At 49.7% G+C, this 20,007-nt stretch overlaps 10 protein-coding genes across 10 annotated transcripts; 5 read left to right on the top strand and 5 right to left on the bottom strand.

The window, feature by feature from the left end:
• Nucleotides 1-566: 566 nt before the first annotated feature.
• Nucleotides 567-1,148, top strand: ATNIH1004_007841 (PRKRIP1 family protein; the record flags this gene model as incomplete). The annotated part of the gene is made up of 1 exon (XM_033572457.1): nt 567-1,148. The coding sequence occupies one exon, from the start codon at nt 567-569 to the stop codon at nt 1,146-1,148; it is 582 nt and encodes a 193-aa protein (XP_033425772.1).
• Nucleotides 1,149-1,330: 182 nt separating this feature from the next.
• On the bottom strand, nt 1,331-3,267 carry CCT3 (chaperonin-containing T-complex subunit CCT3; the record flags this gene model as incomplete). Its single annotated transcript, XM_033572456.1, has 6 exons — nt 1,331-1,420; nt 1,467-2,104; nt 2,162-2,752; nt 2,857-3,065; nt 3,119-3,185; nt 3,243-3,267. 6 exons carry the CDS (start codon nt 3,265-3,267, stop codon nt 1,331-1,333), a joined length of 1,620 nt encoding a protein of 539 aa, XP_033425771.1.
• Nucleotides 3,268-3,735: 468 nt separating this feature from the next.
• On the bottom strand, nt 3,736-4,467 carry ATNIH1004_007839 (uncharacterized protein; the record flags this gene model as incomplete). The annotated part of the gene is made up of 1 exon (XM_033572455.1): nt 3,736-4,467. The coding sequence occupies one exon, from the start codon at nt 4,465-4,467 to the stop codon at nt 3,736-3,738; it is 732 nt and encodes a 243-aa protein (XP_033425770.1).
• Nucleotides 4,468-5,179: 712 nt separating this feature from the next.
• ATNIH1004_007838 (putative Zn-dependent hydrolase/oxidoreductase family protein) lies at nt 5,180-6,620 on the bottom strand (the record flags this gene model as incomplete). The annotated part of the gene is made up of 4 exons (XM_033572454.1): nt 5,180-5,558; nt 5,627-6,256; nt 6,314-6,361; nt 6,436-6,620. 4 exons carry the CDS (start codon nt 6,618-6,620, stop codon nt 5,180-5,182), a joined length of 1,242 nt encoding a protein of 413 aa, XP_033425769.1.
• A 538-nt stretch (nt 6,621-7,158) lies between these two features.
• Nucleotides 7,159-8,739, top strand: ATNIH1004_007837 (bifunctional AAA family ATPase chaperone/translocase BCS1; the record flags this gene model as incomplete). Its single annotated transcript, XM_033572453.1, has 2 exons — nt 7,159-7,305; nt 7,384-8,739. 2 exons carry the CDS (start codon nt 7,159-7,161, stop codon nt 8,737-8,739), a joined length of 1,503 nt encoding a protein of 500 aa, XP_033425768.1.
• A 784-nt stretch (nt 8,740-9,523) lies between these two features.
• ATNIH1004_007836 (uncharacterized protein) lies at nt 9,524-10,788 on the top strand (the record flags this gene model as incomplete). The annotated part of the gene is made up of 2 exons (XM_033572452.1): nt 9,524-10,209; nt 10,263-10,788. 2 exons carry the CDS (start codon nt 9,524-9,526, stop codon nt 10,786-10,788), a joined length of 1,212 nt encoding a protein of 403 aa, XP_033425767.1.
• A 35-nt stretch (nt 10,789-10,823) lies between these two features.
• Nucleotides 10,824-11,456, top strand: ATNIH1004_007835 (uncharacterized protein; the record flags this gene model as incomplete). Its single annotated transcript, XM_033572451.1, has 1 exon — nt 10,824-11,456. One exon carries the CDS (start codon nt 10,824-10,826, stop codon nt 11,454-11,456), a length of 633 nt encoding a protein of 210 aa, XP_033425766.1.
• A 705-nt stretch (nt 11,457-12,161) lies between these two features.
• Nucleotides 12,162-13,066, top strand: ATNIH1004_007834 (uncharacterized protein; the record flags this gene model as incomplete). Its single annotated transcript, XM_033572450.1, has 2 exons — nt 12,162-12,257; nt 12,308-13,066. The coding sequence occupies 2 exons, from the start codon at nt 12,162-12,164 to the stop codon at nt 13,064-13,066; spliced, it is 855 nt and encodes a 284-aa protein (XP_033425765.1).
• Nucleotides 13,067-13,237: 171 nt separating this feature from the next.
• Nucleotides 13,238-14,925, bottom strand: PNS1 (choline transporter-like family protein; the record flags this gene model as incomplete). The annotated part of the gene is made up of 2 exons (XM_033572449.1): nt 13,238-14,584; nt 14,650-14,925. The coding sequence occupies 2 exons, from the start codon at nt 14,923-14,925 to the stop codon at nt 13,238-13,240; spliced, it is 1,623 nt and encodes a 540-aa protein (XP_033425764.1).
• Nucleotides 14,926-15,558: 633 nt separating this feature from the next.
• ATNIH1004_007832 (putative GTPase activating protein (Gyp3)) lies at nt 15,559-17,919 on the bottom strand (the record flags this gene model as incomplete). The annotated part of the gene is made up of 1 exon (XM_033572448.1): nt 15,559-17,919. The coding sequence occupies one exon, from the start codon at nt 17,917-17,919 to the stop codon at nt 15,559-15,561; it is 2,361 nt and encodes a 786-aa protein (XP_033425763.1).
• Between the last annotated feature and the right edge of the window lie 2,088 nt (nt 17,920-20,007).

Genomic DNA, 20,007 nt, shown 5'->3' with positions numbered 1-20,007 from the left:
AGAAGTACTATGGCTACAGGAGAGATGAAGTCGATTGGTGCCAAAACGACAGATGAGAACTGATAACAAAACAGGCCTAAGAAATAAACAGATCGATTCTCTCGACTACGAGACGGGCATGATTAAACAGTCAATGAGGAGAAAGAGAGGAGAAAACAGGATGGGGAACAAAATATCAACAATTAATTTCCTTTCACTGGCTTGGCTGCTGTCACATGTACAACCACCATCGACTTGGAGACTGGACTGGACCTTTTTGGTGCCAAGTTTCCAGCCCGGTCTGAGCCAGGTCGATTCCCAGAGGAAGTCGTCGTGGCTGTTCGTTCTGTTGGTTCTTGCTGGATGTATCCAATCCACTAAACCATCGCGTCTCACCGCTCACATTTTATCCGAGACTTTGACGCAACGAATCCGTTGCATTGTTTCTCTACGAGTTTCCTGTCTCTGTCCGCGCGAAGAAATTCGCCCCTATCCCTGCTATCGCATACGAAGACAAGAAATATTAAAGATCTGAAAGATCTCTTTCTCTTCCGTGTTATAAAAACAACCTCACAGCAACCCCCACCATGTCCGAACCGGGTCCTGAGTCCATTCCGACCAGCGCAGATCCGCGCAGCAAGCGACCTGTCAAACGTCGTGCCGTCACGGCGCAATCCGAACAAGCAACGCAGATCGAATCTCTCTTCCGGGACCCCAACAAGGAGATCAAACTCCCAGGTCCATCCAAGCAACGGACATCCGCATCGTTACCCCCTCCGCCGGAGATTGTCGCGAATGTCCAAGGATCGTCTGCTGGTGCGGGCTCCGGCGAGTTCCACGTCTACAAGGCGAGTCGCAGGAGGGAATATGAGCGTCTACGTTTGATGCAGAGTGAGATTGATAAGGAGAAAGAGAACGAAGAATGGAATCGAGAGAGGGAAGAAACTAAGCGGAAGGATGAGGAGAAGACGGAGAAAAACCGAAAGAGACGGGAGAAGAGGAACGCAGCGAAGAACAGAAAGAAGGATACGACCAACAAGGTTGCTGATTCGATGGTGACGGATGGTCCGACGAACACTGCTGGTGGGCATCAGGACGGCCACCATGCGTCTACGGGCGAACCTGACCAGTCCGGGGAGACCGCTGGCTTGATCATTCACGATGATTGAATCTCAGTGCTGAATGGTAGTCACAAATGAAGCCGGAGGAGGCTATTGCTATTCTGCATAGTGTGTACGATATGAAGATACCCATTGTAATTTTTAGTCTAGGATGTTCATACAAAATGAAGAGGTGATCGTGCAGCATTAAGTACGCATTTCTTTCTTTTCAATTACCGCGTCCCAGTCTCTTAATCTTCGCCACCACCAGCGTTGGCACCCACTTGCTGCGCAGACTTTGCGCTGCAGATATCATCGACACGGAGAAGCAAGCATGCGGACTGGACAAGTTAGCAGGGTACACACATCGTTGGGGTTGTCACTTACCTCGACGGCTGTCTTAATACTCTGGAGCTTGACCGCTTCAGGCTCCCACACACCATACTCCTTCATGTCGACCAGGGCACCTGAGTCACCGTCAAGACCCCATGTAGTCTCACCTTCGACGTGCTTAGCCCTCATACGTGTAAGAACACGGATAGGGCTGGCACCAGCGTTCTGCGCTAGCGTTCGTGGAATGACCTCCATAGCATCAGCCACAGCCTTATACGGCCACTGCTGGACGCCCTCAACGGTCTTGGCCAGCTGGCTCAATCGGACGGACACGGCCATCTCAATGGCACCACCACCAGGAGAAAGTCGGGGGTGGAAAATGACGTTCCGAGCAACCGACATGGCGTCTTGCAGGTTCCGCTCAACCTCGTTGATAATGTCCTTTGACGGGCCTCGCAGGAGAATGGTACAGGCCTTGGGATTCTCGCACTTTCTGAGGAAAGTGAAATACTCATCGCCGATCTTCTCGATCTCAAAAAGTCCGCATCCGGTTCCTACATCGGATTCCTGGAGGTCGTCGACGCGATTCACGATCGTTGCACCAGTTGCTCGTGCAATTCGGTTGTTGTCCGTCTTTCTCACTCGGCGCAGGGCTGTCACGTTGGCCTTCACCAAGAAGTGCTGAGCGAGGTCTAGTTGAAGAGGTCAGATGCGATTGCGGCCCAAAGAACAAACAAGAAATTTCTTACCCGAGACACCCTTTTCGGTGATGACGACGTCCGGCTTCAGAGCCAAGATAGCATCGCACATGTGCTTCACTTGCTCTTCTTCAATCTGCAAGATGCGATTCCAGTCGTCTTCCTTCGAAATTTCAATGTTGGTCTGAGATTCACCCTTCTTGTATTCCAATGGGCAATCAAGCAAGATCACACGAGGGTTCTCAATTCTTCTCCGCATCTTGGGATGCGTAATATCCTTGTTGACCATCACACCGTCGATGACCTCACTATCCTCGATCTGACCACCGGGGATCTTCTCGATACGAGCATATCGCTTGATGTCAACTTCTCGCTTTCCACCACCCGCGTCGAAGGAGACCGTTCGAACAGCCTTCAAGGCCAGGCCGCACATAAGATCCGACCACCTGGAAACGAACTTTGTCCCAATGGATGACTGGATGAGAGTGTACATGGCCTTATCATCATCGATATCCACAGGTATCGAAACTTCCTCCACGATGGCAAGAGCATCCGCTAACGCACGCTTGAAAGCCGAGATAATAACGACAGGGTGGATGTTACGCTCTAGTTGGGGAAGAGCCTGGGCAAGCATTTCACCGGCTAAACAGGTTAGCATCTCACCACACACAGCTAGCCCAAATAAAAAAGGAAAGAAAAAAACACAAACAGGAGGGAGAGAGAGAAAGAGAGAGGAGAAAATTTACCAAGAATGATAACAGTCGTAGTGCCATCTCCGACCTCCTCATCTTGAGTACGACTGAGTTCAATCATGCTCTTTGCGGCGGGGTGCGACACTTCAATCTCTCGGAGAATAGCATGGCCATCGTTGGTCAGAACAATACCACCCATTGGATCCAAAAGCATCTTCAACATCGCCTTGGGTCCAAGACATGACCGAATAATATCCGCGACGCTGCCGGAACCTACACGTTAGACCGAATTGAATAGGATGAAGGTTTCACATACGTCTTTGCGGCGGCGATATTCGACAACTGCGCTTTCCGACCAACCTGTCTTTCACCAGCATTGGTGTCTAGGATGCATCAGTTAGTTGTTGGAGACGTGGAAGGAATCTAATGCAACAACATACTCATCACCACCACCGGTGCCTGCATATTGGCGGTGGTATGTCAACGTCCTTGGGGGGAAGAAAAAGAGGAGGTGATAAAGCCTAGGGAGAAGCGGACGAAGGCTTCCGAAATAGACCAGAAGAGAAGACAAAGGGCTGATGGCTGGAGGGGATCTGGAGATGTTTTGCCCGCCGTCACATCAAATTTCCAGCGCACCTCGAAGTGGGATTGCGGACTGGAAGCTCACCGCCACTATTCTTCTTTCGGGTTAGTCTGCTTTCAGATCTATCACTGTCACCGTCATTCTACGGATTCAACAACACTCTGCTGCTGTCTTGGTAGTTTTATTTTATTTATTGTCATTCTTTTCTTTTATTAGTTGGGTAGTAATTACACCAGACATTCCATATCAAAACAAAATGAAAACAAAATACTATGCAGCAACCATTTACTCCAATCCATAATTGCATCCTGAGCCACTCCTGCCTATAAACCAGGGATCACTTGGCCGATTTATTTCTTAAAAAACATACTCATTCTCCGGAGACTCCTTTGGACTTGAACCCGCATAGCGGATATGAAGGACCGGCTTGATTTACGAAAGATCAAACTGGCCTTTCTCTCTCGTGGCGCTTTTTTCCCACCCTGAGCACTCGCTCCTGAAGCATCATGGTCCTTCGAATCTGGTAGATATTGGTGATCATTGAGTCCTCTGCTTTGTTCGCATCTGGCCAAGGCATTATCCCCCCACGAAGCCATATGGTCCAGATACAGACCGTTGCGATCTCCCACAGTTCTGTTCAATTTGCAAAAACAACCAGGAGCTGCTATGCCGTTTTCCTGCACAGTAAAATAATCACTCTGAGTCGTACACCAGCACACGTCTTGCGAAACCGGATGCATCATCTCTCGAAGATCACGGGCAAAATAATCCATCTCTAGGTTTGCGGACATCCGAGCCACCATATTCTTCAACCATCTGTCTGCGTGGCTGTCTTGGGACGGTTTGCGCATGACGATGTGGTCGGAGCTGGAATCCTTCTGTAGTCGACAAGCCCGCTCGAGTTGGATCTCTCGCATATTGTTCTGCAAATGGTGTGGAAGTTCGGCCATTGCTGTCTCGTCTAAATCGAAGAGAACTTCTTCCTCGTCCTCGGTAGAATAGTCGTCGTTTTGTATTCGCCATGGTTGGTGATCGTAGGATTCAGAGCTAGCGCTCGTAGAGAGATGAGGATGACTTGTCATGTTGATGTGGCTGACGGCAAATACTGTATATATTTTATCTACCGAGAGTTTGTAGGTTGTCAAGGACAGTCATGGGTTTCGCGTTGTGGCGTGCCAAATTAGGCGATGAGAGAAGACTTACTGTTTGCTGGTACACACAAGGTTCCCAAAATAAAAAGGACAAAAAGCCTTGAGGTGGACAGCAGGACAACGGTTGTTTTTATTGCTTGTTTGGGCCACGTCCTTTGGTGTGAAGTTTTAGGTAGTATAGTATGCTTTTATGTGTATTGTCCCAAACACGTTGTGAGGATGCTTTGTCAGAGGTCTTTCACAGCTGTTTGGCGTGGGCTCTAAACAAAGGTGAATCTATGTGAATTTGCTTGTTGAGAATGCCATTGTTTTGCCTACATGTATTTACTAGGGTGACAACTATTGATTAACCTACCCTACCTACCTGGTTCTTTCAGCACTACCAACCCACGTATCGTCTAGATCGATGAGACAAGGAAGCACAGGGGGATCTCCTGTACAGTGGTTTTATATGCAAAGTTTCTTTGTTAGGCTTCGTGGCAGAAAAAGAGAAGTATATATTCCAATTACCTTGAACTATAGAGCCAATATAATACATAGAACCTTGCAAGTACAGGGTATTTCACAAAACAGTAGCAAATGAAATAGAGAGATATACAGCCCATTAGCTCCAGCCCGTCCTAATTACTGATCTACGAGCCATCTAAAACTCCCGACTCTCCCCAATGTCGCAAACATCAAAAACTCCATCTTCGGGGATATCATTCTTCTTCAAAGCGCCCCGCAACAGCTTGGGTGGCTCAAGAACGTCTTCCTCAGTCAACACCCAGGTGCCCCAATGCATGCCCAAAGCTCTCTGGCACTTCGTGTCCTGGAAAATGTGAACTGCATCATGAGGACTGGCGTGCATGGGGCTCATGAACCACCGAGGTTTATAGGCTCCAATCGGGATCAGTCCCAGATCAAAAGGACCCCGGAACTTGCCTACTTCTTTGAAGGCGGGACATGATGGAAAGTTGTGCTCTGGGGCATAGTCATCGACACCATCAGGAAGCTCTGGTACTGATCTGTAACCCGTATCCCTATACATTGATGCCGGGAGTTAGCTGACGGGAATGCGGAACGCACTAAGAAAAGCGGCTCTACGTACCCAGCGAAGTATACCTTGCGTCCGCCAGACTCAACAGACCATGACGACCATAGTGTCTTGCATCGATCGAACAAACCCCTGTTAGTAGTGTGCTGGCAAGGTAAACAGCTGATTCGGGCTTTGATGTCGGCCGAATTCGATACCAGATCTCCAGCAGGTGCCACTTCTGACATCTCCAACGGGGAAAGGGAAATATCGCGTTCTTCCCACCAGTCCAATTCCGTCACGTTGTGGATCCCTGAGCTTGTAAACCATTGCTTGTTGCCGAGGGGAGCGAAAAAGTGACAATTCGGATGTCGTTTGGAGATCTCTTTAATGGTTGGGTAAGACAGATGGTCGTAATGGTTATGGGAGATGACCACCGCATCAATGATGGGAATGTCCTTAATGTCACAAGGCATTTCCGTGTATCGCTTGGGACCTATCCAAGAAAATGGAGAACAGCGATCCTCGAACACCGGGTCAAATAGCACTCGGAGGCCACTTGGAAATTCAACATAGTAGCAGGCATGACCCAACCATGTTGCTCGTAGACTGGAGGTTTCCCGGGCGGCCAAGAACTCGGGCTTTCGAACAGGCACTGTTGGGGGCTTGGTATCTGGGTAATTAACTTTTCCTCGGATATATTGGCTTCGGAGTCAATGTTAGATGGCATCCAGATACAAGCGCCCATACTCTATAACCTACCCGAAATACCGCATCAATTTTTTAAAGTCGGGACCTCCATTCCAGGAACTGCATGAAAGAATTAGTATGGAATCATCAGCTACCCAGGACAAAGGAATGCCTACTCCCAAGGATTTGCAAACCCGCCAGAAACATGGTGGTTCCTGTCATCCACATCTTCGGGGCCTGCGGAAACCGGAGGCACTGAAACAATAACGGAGTATAAAAATGCGGTAGTAGAGATGCCCATATTGCGCTTCTGAGAGGGCGGACTTTTTGATGCAGCCGAATGACGAAAGAAGGACCAGTAACGTCGATAAAATCGCATTGCTGAGGAAAATTGGCTAGTATGCGTTCCTTTAAAGAGGGAGTGCAGTTCTTGCCGAAGCTGGTCAACGTAACGTGGATGCCTTTGCCGTTCTTGCAGGCCTCCAGCCTACAAACCACAGCTCAAGATCAGCAGAGATTCCAATAGACTTCCACGCCTCATTTGCTATTTAAATTAGGGGGAGGCGAAAAAATAAGCCATCAATCAGCAAGGCATAACGCCGGTGGAACCTAAAGCCGTTAACTCCGACCATAGCTGAGTCGAAGACTCAGCCTCCAGACGGAGAGATACGAAGAGTGCGATCCATTTAAGCTACTAATTTATACAGACGATTTTCTCGAGTAAATAATAAAACCAGCAGCGATAGTGAACAGTGATGTCGATAAATGGATGATGGATGAGTATTCAGCATTGGAGTATTGAGTCTCGGGCCGTCGTAACGCCGATCGCGCGATATGGATAACGAGAGCAATCAATTAATTTGATCGAGTCCCCATTCTCCGGATTGTTTCGACCCCATCACGGCCCCTCGGTTGGTATGGACCCGAATGGTTCGTCATCAGGGCTGCCTGCACCTGGCGATCTGATCGCTCAACAAAGGAAAGATGCGATCCAGGCCGTGGGGCAGCCGACAGCTGACGGGGGACTCTGGGCTCAACTGAGCAGTAATCCTTTCTTCACAGCGGTAAGGCGTGGTTCCTGCGAACGAATTGATTGATCTTATGTGAAGTCAACGAAACCGCTAATTGAGATGGACGCTTAGGGATTTGGTCTTGCTGGCCTCGGGGCAGGTCTAAGCTTTGCCCAAAAAGGCCTGCGACATGGCGCCGCTCTTCTTCGCCGGCGCATGCTCGTGGACGTCGAAATCAGCATCAAGGATGACTCGTATCCGTGGTTCCTTCATTGGATGACCCTCTATCAACAATCGCAACTCAACTCGGCCCGGTCCGCAGCCAGCAGGTCTGGCTTTATGGAATCCATCCTCCAACGATTGACGCCTGGGATGCGCCACCTCTCTATTCAGACCCAGAAAGTCGAACACGCAAACGGATCAATGCATACACACTTTGCGCTGGTTCCGGGACCCGGGAGACACATCCTGCGATATAAGAATGCCTTCGTCTTTGTCAATCGGATGCGAGAGTCCAAGTCGCAGGACCTACAGACGGGTCGGCCGTGGGAGACGATCACGCTGACCACACTCTATTCGCACCGTTACATTTTTGAAGAGCTTTTCAAGGAGGCTCATGCATATGCGGCGAGATCCCATGAAGGGAAAACGTCGATCTACAATAGTTGGGGCACGGAATGGCGGCTCTTTGGTCAACCGCGACGGAAACGACCTTTGGAGTCGGTGGTTCTCGACAACGGGGTCAAGGAGCGGATTGTTAAAGATGTGAAGGATTTTGTCTCCAGTGGAAAGTGGTATTATGATCGTGGCATTCCTTATCGGCGGGGGTATCTGCTCTACGGTCCACCGGGGACGGGAAAGAGCTCATTTATCCAAGCTCTTGCTGGTGAATTGGACTACGACATCGCCATTCTGAATCTGAGCGAACGAGGACTCACCGACGACCGATTGAACCACCTTCTGACCATCGTGCCTAATCGTACCCTGGTCCTGCTGGAGGATGTCGATGCGGCTTTTTCCAACAGACGCACCCAGACCGAAGCGGATGGATATCGGGGGGCCAACGTGACCTTTTCAGGTCTGCTGAATGCCCTGGATGGAGTTGCGAGTGCTGAGGAGCGGATTCTCTTCCTCACAACGAACCACGTTGAGCGACTAGATGCTGCTCTGGTTCGACCAGGCCGCGTCGACATGACCGTGCGTCTTGGAGAAGTCACTCGTTACCAAGTCGGTTGTCTCTGGGATCGATTCTACGGTGAACTGGATACGAGCGGGGCGTATCGTCAGACGTTTATCCAACGGCTACAAGATCTTGGGCTTATCGAGGATGAGCAAGGCAAGAAGCCCGACCGATCGAAAAGCACGAGCGCTGCAGCCTTGCAGGGCTTGTTTCTGTACAATAAAGGGAACATGGAAGGGGCCATTGCGATGGCCGAGGGACTGACTTTTAATCTACATGACGAGGCAATAAATCAGGATCGTTCATGACATGGCAAACAATCCACTGTATAGTACTATAGATCGATATCTTTAGAAGGATGTAATATATGCGAAATCAGATTCTCCTGATCCTCAACTTCACTTCTTCACATTTGATCACACTTGCACAGCCTCTGCTGGAGAAGTCACACTGTTTGGTTACTATTTGTTTATTTATTACTTCTGTTTTTATGTCGTGTCTGATTGGAAGCCCAAGGTGTCGTTCAATCCAATCAGCCACAACACGGAGACCCCGGAGGTGACTCAATGTCTATCTTCTTCACACCCGTGTCTAATTATGCATCGCGGCCAACCTTTGCTTCTCGGCGTCACTGTCTGGACAAATTACGTTCTCGGGTTGACCTTTTGAAGCGCTGCTACGGTCCTGTGCAGGTTTTGGACCAACCAGCAAGATGTCAAGGTTAAGCGCCGTCCTCGACAAACTGCTAACCGTGCAGCACAATGCCTGTTCTTCACACTAGTACGAGCCTCTCACCATTTAGATCCTTGACGCCTGTATGCCGGTAGTGTTCTTGGAGATCCTTCAGGTCAAAAAATGCGCGACATTGAGGGGTATATGTCACCTCCATCCCCTGGAGGTCTGTCTGGTTCTATATTATACGTGCTTTTCAATCGATGCTAATCATTTCTAAGTTGTTTCTAGGGTTGTACCCATATTGTTATTGTTTATCCGTGCTGAATAGTATCTTCTTTTCATTGACAGGCCGATATTCACCACCATTGAAGATATATATATATATATATATTAGGGTTTACATCCAAGGTTTGCGCGATGAGCAACTTTCAACTCTTTCCACCTCCCTCTCCCAAGCCTAAGGTCTCCAAGAATCCTTTCCGCAGAGAGCTCAAGAGACCGTCGGATCCTCAACCCACTAGTCCAATTCCTCTAGAGGATCTGAAAAATAAGGATACCACAGAGGCTGTTCTCCTTCAAATCATCGAGGACACGAACAATATAAAAATGCCCCCGAAGGCACGACGTCCCAAAACGTCGGTGTCTGCTCCGAAATCAAACTGGGAGCCAAGGTCAACGGTGTCGTCTTCCAAATCCGGTCCCCAGAACGACAAATCAGGTCAACGGGATCTGTCAAAGGGCGATGAGTCTGCATCAGGCAGTAATGTAGCTCCTCAGCACTCTGCTTCTCCAGAAATCCCAATGCGATCGATCTGCCCCCGGTACAATCCAAATGTACCACTCGGCGAACAGGGATACTATCCGGAGACGGGGCATGCTTCTCGACATAAGCCCAGGGATCTAAAGCTCTCACCTCCCCCGGAGATTGACCGTGCTCTGGGGCCCAAGACAGTCCCAGCCAGCGTGGTAGATTTTCCTCTAGATATCTCGGATGCTACAGAGATCCATTATGCCTCTGCTACCGAGCTTCAGGGGCTGTGGGAAGCCGCCAATGGCCAAAAGACACAAGATCTTTCCGGGATGTTCAATTTGCGTATAGCACGGTGAGACACTCAATTTCTTGTTCAATGCTCTGAGGTATTAATGTTCCTGCCAGTACCGAATCCGCCACGTTCGTCTTTGGCGACCCGCGAGCTCCATTCTACACTATGCAGACATATTCCACAGACGAGATGTCCATCTCTAGGACCAATCCGTCCAATACGAAGAGCAATGTTCCGATCATGATGCTAAGGCTCGAGGATCGCTGTCGTCGCGAGCCGCCTAATGACGGCTTAGTTTCTCTTTTGTTTTCTCGACTTGCGGCGATGCTCGCCATTGAGCAGGCCGAAGAATTAGCACGGCAACACCAACTCAGCCCTGGCGAGGCCGCCGAGGTAGAAGGGAATGCTCTCAGACGAGCCGCAGCCCAAGAATCTTGTCGACTAACATGGAACCGCACGAAGAAGCTCTACGAGCTACACCATCCATGGTTGGAAAAGCAACAACCTCCGGCGCTGGTTGGCGCCATGGGTATTCCATTGTCGCCAATCCGGTCTAAATACTCGGGGGGGCCCTTCACATCAGCGTGTCAACTCCATCCAAGGATTCGAGGCAACGCCAACCGCCTACAATCCTCGTAACGACCCCTATCCCAGCTAATCCGGTCGACACCAACATGGCGGCCACTCCGCGCACGTCCACCCTCCCTCTGACGGACACCGACGACCCTCTGGCGTCTCTGGACCTGGGCACGATGACCATGTCCATTTCCGCCTCGGCCATCGTCACAATGATTCCCTCCTTGTATGCCATTGACTCCCTGGTCAGCGCCATGCTGGCCGTCGCGGTATCAGACGAATTGACGAACCCTGTCCTCGCCGATATGAAACTCTACGACCCACGACCCCAATCATTCCCCCGCGATGCGCCGTTTAATGGAAACCTAGTCACCACGCTCGCAGAGCGCGAAGAAATCGAGGAGAGCAACCAGCTCATGATGAAGGTGAAAGCGCAACCGTCCCAGAGGGGGAGACGGCAGAGATCGAGACTACGGTTCTGGGATCGGTCTACGCCGAAGACTAAGGCTAAGAACAAAAACAAGAAAATCGTGATCGAAGAATTCGACCTGGAAAAGTACGGGCGATACGGACAGAGTTCGTCGCGCGAGGGGCAGAAACTACCGAGTGTGACGCGTGGTTGTTTACGGGTTATATTCTGGGGGTTGAATCTTGTAGTGCGTGGGCTTACTCTGGTGGTTAAGCTGATTGCTTGGTTTTTTGGTGAATATTACGCTATGTGTGACGAGTGAGAAGTTTTAACTATCATTTATGATTGATGCGCATATGTTTATGATCTATCTATGCTCATCCATGTTTAATGCAATGGCCAGCTGAACTACATACCATAGATACTCCGTATTATCAAGTGAGTTACTCCAGGACATACCAGGCACTGGCAAATACTTTAGCTATAGACGCGAGTACAACTCTAGGCATGCCTACATTCCTGGGTTGAGATACCTTTCTGGATTCCCTTGTAAACTGTGATGTACATACATCCATCCATAGGTACATTCACGGATCTAATCCAGAATCCTAAACAATATAACACAATATATAAATAATAGCAATGCCCTATAGATAGATAGACGATAGAAAGAGAGAGAGAGAGAGAGAGAGAGAGAGATAATACCTCAGTCCACATTCCACCATATTCACTTCCACATCCACATTCATATTCATCACTGGAATTTCTCCCTTCCAGGGATATCAGGATCATTCATGCCACCACCGTTTCAAACCAATTGATAGGTACGTTCTCTGCTGAATGCTGATAGGACAGGCAGAAAATCAATCCTCGATTGATCTACGTTATATATTCTACATGTCTAAGAGATAGAATGTAATGTCTCGCTCGCGTCTTCATCTTCATTTCTATCGAGTCGGCTCTTGTCTTACATTTACTTGATATTCATCTTCAGCTATTATATTAATTAATAATAAGGTCAATCAAAATGCGAATTGCACTGATCGGTCTCGGGTTTGCTGTTCCACTGCTGGCTATTTCCGATGTGGAAAACTATGAAAATATTGAGAGCCAGAATATTGGAGTATGTCCAATACATACAACAGATGCAGTCTGACTAATAAAATAAAATAGCCATCTCTCAACCACCCCCATGAAAATGCCCATGTCCCCCACCGGGCTAGTTCACCCATGATCCGCGTGGGCCACAATGAAGCGATGGATATGGATATGGATATGTCTGGGGCTGCAGATGCAGAAGCGTCGCGGAAACCAGTCATGTCGAATATGGCATTCCCATCCAGATCCATGTCCACGTCCCATGGTAGGATCAATACACCAGGTGCTATGCCCAAGACTGGTAACCATCACCACATCCGTAAAATCCCGGAGGTGCAAATGGAGATGGAATCCATACCCGAGCGCATGGCAGATATCGAATCCGAATCTGAACTCCAATCCCAACCCGGAGAAGTAGTAGTGGTTTACCGAACCGTCACAGAAACCTATGCGAACTGCATCACGCCAACTCATGCAGCTGTCATGATGTTATCGACAGGTTCGTCACGGGTCCAAGCTATTGAAGCCCTAGCCTCAGCTTCAGCTCCAGGTTTATCATTGATGAAACCGATGATGAGAGAGAGTGGAATGGAGGCGATGAGGTCGTCGCGCGCTCATAAGCCGCTGGTCGCTACTGCTACTGCTACTGCTACTGCTACTGCTACTACAACTACAACTGCATCTGCGGTGTCAACGCCAGCGGTGGAAACACAGCGGAATGGCAAGGATGGAGAGGAGAAGGATACGTTGTTTACTGGGGTTGCGGCTTGGGAGGGACCTCGAGTAGTAGTCGTGCTTGTGTTGGCTGGGTTGTTGGCTGTGATGGTGCTATAAGGGGATGAATATAATGCGGATGAATGAAGGGTATTAAGATTAAGATTCGCGTATTCTATGCCTATGAGTAGAGTATGTTAAGTACAATTGCAAAAAAAAAAAAAAAAAAAAAAAAAAAAAAAAAAAAAAAAAAAAAAAAAAAAGGAAAACAACATAAAAAAAATAAGGCACTCATGCATGGATGGCCTGCTGGACCTTCGGGTACAGATGAACCAGCCGGTAGTATAAATCCGGGTGATCGTGGATCAAAACCTGCGGATCCCAGGCCATCGCTGCAAAGATCGTTTCGATACCGCTACTGACCGGCGTCATGAAGATTTGACACACTTGGAGACCCATCACAAAGGAAAACGCCATGACTACCGGGGTAAATTCATCGCCCTGATTGTACGCCGGATGCGTATAGTGCAGATACAGGTAGGCCAGCAGGGCACATACGTATGAGACAAACACCGAGCCCATGGTTAGAACGGGCCCAATCAGACAGTCGTTAATGAGCGCGTCCACGCCCCGGTCTTTCATCATGGTCCACGTATCCTTGGCCGAGGGGACGTAGGCCTTGCCGTACAGGGCAATATGGCAGAATGCGTACCGGTTGAAAAATGTCACCAACCAATCCAGGAGCGAGATAAAGCATCCCAGGATCCAGAACGCAATGCTGCCCACTATACTACCTTCCGCAGCTTCTTGACGCTGCGCAACAGAGCAGGCCTGTCGAAGCATGTTGACGATGGCGATGATCAAGCTCCCAAAACTAATACTGCCGAACGAATACGTTGTGGCTCGTCGGAAGGCCCCCCGAGTCGCACCCTGGGGCATTCCCCTGGGCGAGCCGCTAAAGAAGTACCAGGAACCGTAGACACCGGCAATAGTCGTATGGACGGTGTTCTTCACCCACTCGCTGAACCAGTACATGGCGAACGTCACGTACACAACCAAGCCGATCACCCTGGCAGTGCTGCATCCGCCATCGCGGCAGGCCGGGTTGGTGCCGTTGCCATTGGGCTCGTAGGCGACATAAATAGAGACCAAGGTCACGGAAAACCACGCCGAAAATGCCACAGCCACGATACCCCCAATCGCGCTGACCAAAAACATGTGACCGTAGCGCCGGGACACATCGATCGAAGTCTCCAGCATAAACGCGGTGAAAGGAATGCGCGGAATCCAGCTAATAAAGCATATAATCGCAAAGACGCCGAAGACGAGGAAAACAATGCCCCCTCCGTACTGCTGCTTTGTGATGTAGTATATGCCGGTTCCAAGGGCGAAGACAATGTTCAGAATACCTGAAGCCCAAATGAAGAGCTTGGGGAAGTACCTGGCCCCGAGAAAATAGGCCCAGGAGAATACAAGTGCCACGCAGAGAACGAATATGAACAGCACCAAGGTATTGGTGTTGAGTGAGAAGGTGTTGCTCGAGTCATAGATACCACCGCCACTGAACCCTTTGTACTTGGCATATCGGTGGATGGCGACCCCCGAGACCGCAACATATCCCAGAAAGACGGCTATGAGCTATAGTTCCTCTGAATTAGTCACATTGGTCTTAAGTATAGCGGCCGCGTAACGCAAAGACATACTAGGAGGCCTGCCCAGAGATCATTAAACTTTGGTTTCTCAATCTTGAAAGCCTCGTCAAACCCATAGACGGCCTGATTGTACGTTGGTGGCGGCCCCTGCGGCGGTCCCTGTGGTGGTTTACGTTCGGGACCCCTTTGGTAGCCATTGTTATCCTGGTAGTTATTCTGATTGGGATCGTAGATGTTGTACACCGGTTGCTGTTGCTGCGGCGGCTGGGGTTGGCCCTCAACGAAGCTTTGGCCCGGATTATAATAACTTGCTGCCTGTCCACTCATGATTTCTTTTGAAATGACAGGCAAAAAAAGAAAACAAATACCTTCACGCGTCCGGTAGTAAGGCAGGAGAAAGATGAGGGAAAAGAAGGGATGGGAGAGCCAGGATCAAGGCACGAGAGGAAAGCGGCCCGAGCAAGGAACCGGCGGTAAGGAGGTAAAGCAAGGGAAGGAAATCGACGGGCCCTGAGAGGAGTCTCTTCAATTTCCTTAATATTAATTAATGCCCAAAAAGCGTCATGATGCCATCATGGTCTCGATGTCCACCTGAGGCCAATCAGTGGGACGCCAAGCCTTCCTGAAAAGCGATCCCTCAGCCCTATATTCCGCACTCCAGAGCTAGAGAATAAAGAGTCAGAGAAAGGCAAAAAAATAAAATATATAGAACAAAAGAAGAATAAGAGTAATAAAATTTGTTTCATGCTATTTATGTACATCGTCAAGCTAGAGTGTCGAGATCGAAGTGATCCGCAGACCGAAGTGAGACATCGAACCATGAAATCTCGGCGATGTCAAGCTGGCGCCAAGTCGCTCAGCTAAGATACAAAAAATAAAAAAAAAATAAAAAACATCGGGTATCTAAAAAAAAATGAAATAAAAATCTTCACTACAGTCCAAGACATGATAGCCCATGTTTCACCGAAATGCATTATGTCGCATGTGCCGCCACGAATCCGCAAGACTGCGCTCAATCCCCGCTATTGGCGTCCGCGATCGAGTAGGCCACTCATCGGTAGCGGCCTGAATCTGTCCTTTGCTGAAGGCTTGCGATCGCCGCAGCTTCTCCTGTCGAAAGGCAGTCCGCCGAGCGGCTCGCAGCTCTTCAATGCGACCCTGTCCCACCCGATGTCGTCGCACAAAACACTCGTCCATCAAGGTATTGGCATCCAGCAGCTTCTTCGGCACCGTTTGCACCACCTGGAATACTTCCATCGGATCCGATACCGCCATGATGTCTCTCTCGCATGCCTTGAAGATGGCCAGCGACACTCGAAAGAAGGTTTTCGACCCTTCGAAAAAGAAGACATCCCACACACGGAGGGTCGTTTCCAGCGGCAAGGTCCCAATGAACAAAGACATGAGCCAGTTAGTCAGACCCAGTGTGATGTCGGGCAGCCCGGAGTTGACAGTCAGCGCAGGGGCCTTGGTTTTGCCGGACGGAGATCCTCCGGTGTTCACGATCTTGTTGTAAGCCTGGGGCAATGTCTCCTTAAGCAAGATCATGAGAATCCACAGGTCGATATTGGCCCCTTCCAGACTGATCTCGTGCGTTCCGGGAAGGTAAACTGAGGTGATAATGTGCAGCAGCCAGAATGCCTTCTCCTCCGGGAGGAACAGGAGGAGCAGGCCCGTGATGAAATTGAGCGACTGGGTATATCCAACTTGGGGGTTATGCAGAGAAAAAGCATACAGCACCCGACGCAGCGACTCAATCATCTGGGTCTCCACGATGACGGAGGAATATTTGGGGTTGCTGCTCCCACTATTTCCAGGCTGGTTCGCCGACTCGGGCTTGAAGTGGAGGTTATCGGGGAATGTGCGATGCAGGTCGCGCTCGATGTGTTCCTTGTCGTTATTACTCGGAGACTCCATGGCCTGCTTGGCGAGCCGGTCGTACAGACCTGGGTTCCGGTGGAGGTGCTCATAGCCTCCAGCATACCAGAACCAAGCCGCGCCGCGATACTCGGACGGGACCCCTTTGCGCACAAAACGCTTGACTTTATTTGTCCTCGGTGGAAACGTGGTCGGGTTATCAGTTGGCAAGCTGTTCTCCCTCAGCAACTCCATCCATTTGATTCTCCGGTTCGCTGCGAATTCAGTATAGTGGCCATTCCAGGCCTCATACTGCTCCAGGGTAATATGGTGACTGGATTTGCGAAAGCCATAGCGATCGCGAGTTTCCGTCTCCAATAATAAAGGAGGAGGCACGATGCCTGGAATAATGATCTTGGTCTCTTGCGGGACACTATCCCCAGGCGGATCCGATGAGGTTTCTCCTAGGGCCTCATCCAAGAGGATTTCATCCGGCTTTGCCTCACCTAAGAATTGTTTATCCACGGTGTTCTGGTCCGGTGGATTGAGATTCGGAAGGGGTGGTACTGGCGGTAAATCCTTAGTGGTCAGTAGATCGGGCGAAAGCTCATCGAACGTGTGATCACCATCGATCGTCCGCTCCGTAGGGGGGCGCGGGCTCCACGGTCTCCGTTTGGCGTCCACGTGCAGGTCTGGCGATGCGGGCTCTTCGGTCACATCACTAAACCCATCGAGGTACATGGAAATGGCATCCTCGACACTCATGTCTCCATCCTTTCCATACGGTCCATCCGGCGTATCTGGGGACAGGTCGGTGATGGAGCTACTTTTCGTTAGAACACTGCTGCGCTCCGTACCGCTGGCATGCTCAATGCTGGATCGCGACGTCATGGCCGAGTTCACGCTGGATCGGAGCACATCCTCAGCATACGCATCCGACGACCCATGTGTAGGGCGTAGAAGAGGAAGCCCTTGAGAATTGGAGTCTCCGGATGGGCCTTCAAGGGTCTGGGGAGCTCGGGGGCGTCTGGAGTTCAGGCGGGACGTGGATCGAGAAGTTCGTAAGGGGGGAGTTCTGCGATGAGACGGGCGATCGAACTCGCCATCCCGCGAAACAGGTTTTTGGAAACGCTCTTGAGGTGGGATGGGGAACGTCGGGGAACGGTACGGTGGTCCACGAATGGCAAAATCATCATTGGCGACACGGTGAGGCGAAACCGAACGCCAGAAGGAGTCATGCAAAGTCGTCTGCGTCTGATCCAGGTGTTTTCGGGGGGACCGAGGAAACGGCGGGGGGCGAGACGAGAGAGGTGGGCGAGAGGAGCCGGCAGTGGAGGGTCGAGGAGAGGGCGGATTGATTCTCAACGGGTCGAGTCGCAGTGGATGAGGGATTCGACGACGACTGGGGAGATCATGACTGCCTGACAGGGGCGGATAACGAGAGTCTCCATTTTCTGTGACCATGGCCACGAGATGATACCCAGATCCCGCTGGACATTTGTCGATTAAGAGGGGGAAGAGGAACGAGAATGGGAACAAGTCCAGAAGTCACGGGTCAATAGGACTGATTCAGGGGGAGACGGATTGGATTTATTTGGCGACCCAGTCAGTAGGAATTAAATAGCAAGTTCAATCGGGGGGGCAGATGGATTGGTAGCAAACGAGGGAGTGTGGAAAAATAAAATAAATGAAATGAAATGAGCTACGACGAGCGGCACAAACGAGCGGAAGAGAATCGGCAAGTTGCCCCAGCAGCTCACCCAGGTCAAGTTCAGTCCATGGAAAAATCGTCACAATCCTACCAGAGGTTCCCGAGATTCCCCATTCTGATGATATAAGAAAAGAAGAAAAAGAGAAGAGGAGAGAGAGCGAGAAAGATGAAGGAGGCAAATCAATACGAAAAGGGGATCAGAGTGCCCGTTGGGGTTAGCGCCGTATCGATGGAGCAAAACCCTGTTGGGTAATTTTAGGGGTTTCAGACTGATTTCATCCAATTTCATCGCTGGATTCACCGCTCTGACTATATTTACTGGGCGTGGAGTATTGCTCTGTATCATCAATGGCAATGTGAGGGATCATCCAGTAGAACAGCTCTATGTCGGCGGAACGGCCCTCATGCATCACAACTATCAGGTCAATCATCCATGGATGCACCCTCGATCCGTTCCGCACAATTGCATCTGATGGGACAGGTCAGACAGGGAAGTGGATAGACCCATGGATCACTTCTACCTATTGAATGCTCGCAATCCTCCTCATGCATGCATCAAAATTGATATGGGATCAACTATCAACCATCCTAGCCACCCAGTCTAGTCGACAGTTCAACATCACTGGCACTTCGGAGTACTCTGTCACCCTAACAAACCCTCGCCCTGACGTCTCACCGTCGATTCACTCGCTACGACGACTGTCTGCAGTAAGGAACAGGAGGTGGAGCGTGTTTCAACGTTCCCTAGCTCAGTCCCTCCCAGCCGGAGCTCCTCCGACAATGAAAAGGCGCTTTATCTACCTAATAAGAACTAGATCCGATGATCCTGATTTGCAGGTACTTTGTAAATCCTAATTAACCGCCCAGTTGTGCCGCTCGGAGTTCTTCTCCCTTGCATTGATGTGTAACAACGAGCGGTTACTGTTGTCCCTTGCGATTCGTCCCTAAGACCAATTGTCTATTAACTAATTATTGATTGGACGTAATTAATTATTGTCAGTCACTTATAGTTCTTTCCCGGCGGTTATATATATTAGTACCTTGCTTGGAATATTTAAATCAAAAGCATCCGTATGAAATAGAGGAAGAATAAAACAGTGAAAGCACTTTCCCACGGATTTCATGCTTGTATGCCTATTATCTCTCCGTCTCTCAGCCCTCGATTGGTCACAAATATTGAATATCCACTACCCCACACCATTCACTCCCTTCTCCTCAGGCATGCAGGATAATTGATACCTGACATCCTAAAAATGAGCCTCGGGTGCGGAGACCCATCTGTGGAGTTGAGTGAACGATAATAGTGCCTTCCCTCCAACAGCACAACAAAAACCATCCTGCCCCAAGTCGGAAACGTCAGTGGTTTGACCCACTGTCACGCACAACTTGTCAAGTCAAATGACTGCTTAAAACCAGGTGCACGTATCAAGACTGTCGCAGCTGTCTCGTCTCATCCATGCTTCCAAAGACGGAGGCGGAATGGTCTGACAATAGAGAGTGCCACCTGCGGCAACTTAGATCCTTCGCGATCTATAGTTCAGTTCCTCTATGAAGACGAGGGTCTTTCCATATCGGGTAAGGGCTATTTGCCGAGTTGAATCAACAGAGAACTTGATGTTCCTTTCCCCTGCAGAGGGTTCTGGCGTATGAGTTTGGGCCGTAGTTTTCTCTGGGGGAAATGCCCCTCAGGGCGTGGAGTGCACGCAGTGCTCCCTACCAACTCTACAATGTCGATTTAATGGGGTTTTATGTATTATATGGACTTTGACCAGATACTCACAAATCAGGATCTAAAAGAATTACAGGATTGTTACAAAGAAATGTAGAAAACAGGTAAAATC

Source organism: Aspergillus tanneri (assembly GCF_003426965.1).
Source record: "Aspergillus tanneri strain NIH1004 chromosome Unknown AapTan_7_pilon_pilon_pilon, whole genome shotgun sequence".
Taxonomy (NCBI): Eukaryota; Fungi; Ascomycota; class Eurotiomycetes; order Eurotiales; family Aspergillaceae; genus Aspergillus; species Aspergillus tanneri.
This window is presented reverse-complemented; position numbering and strand designations above follow the sequence as displayed.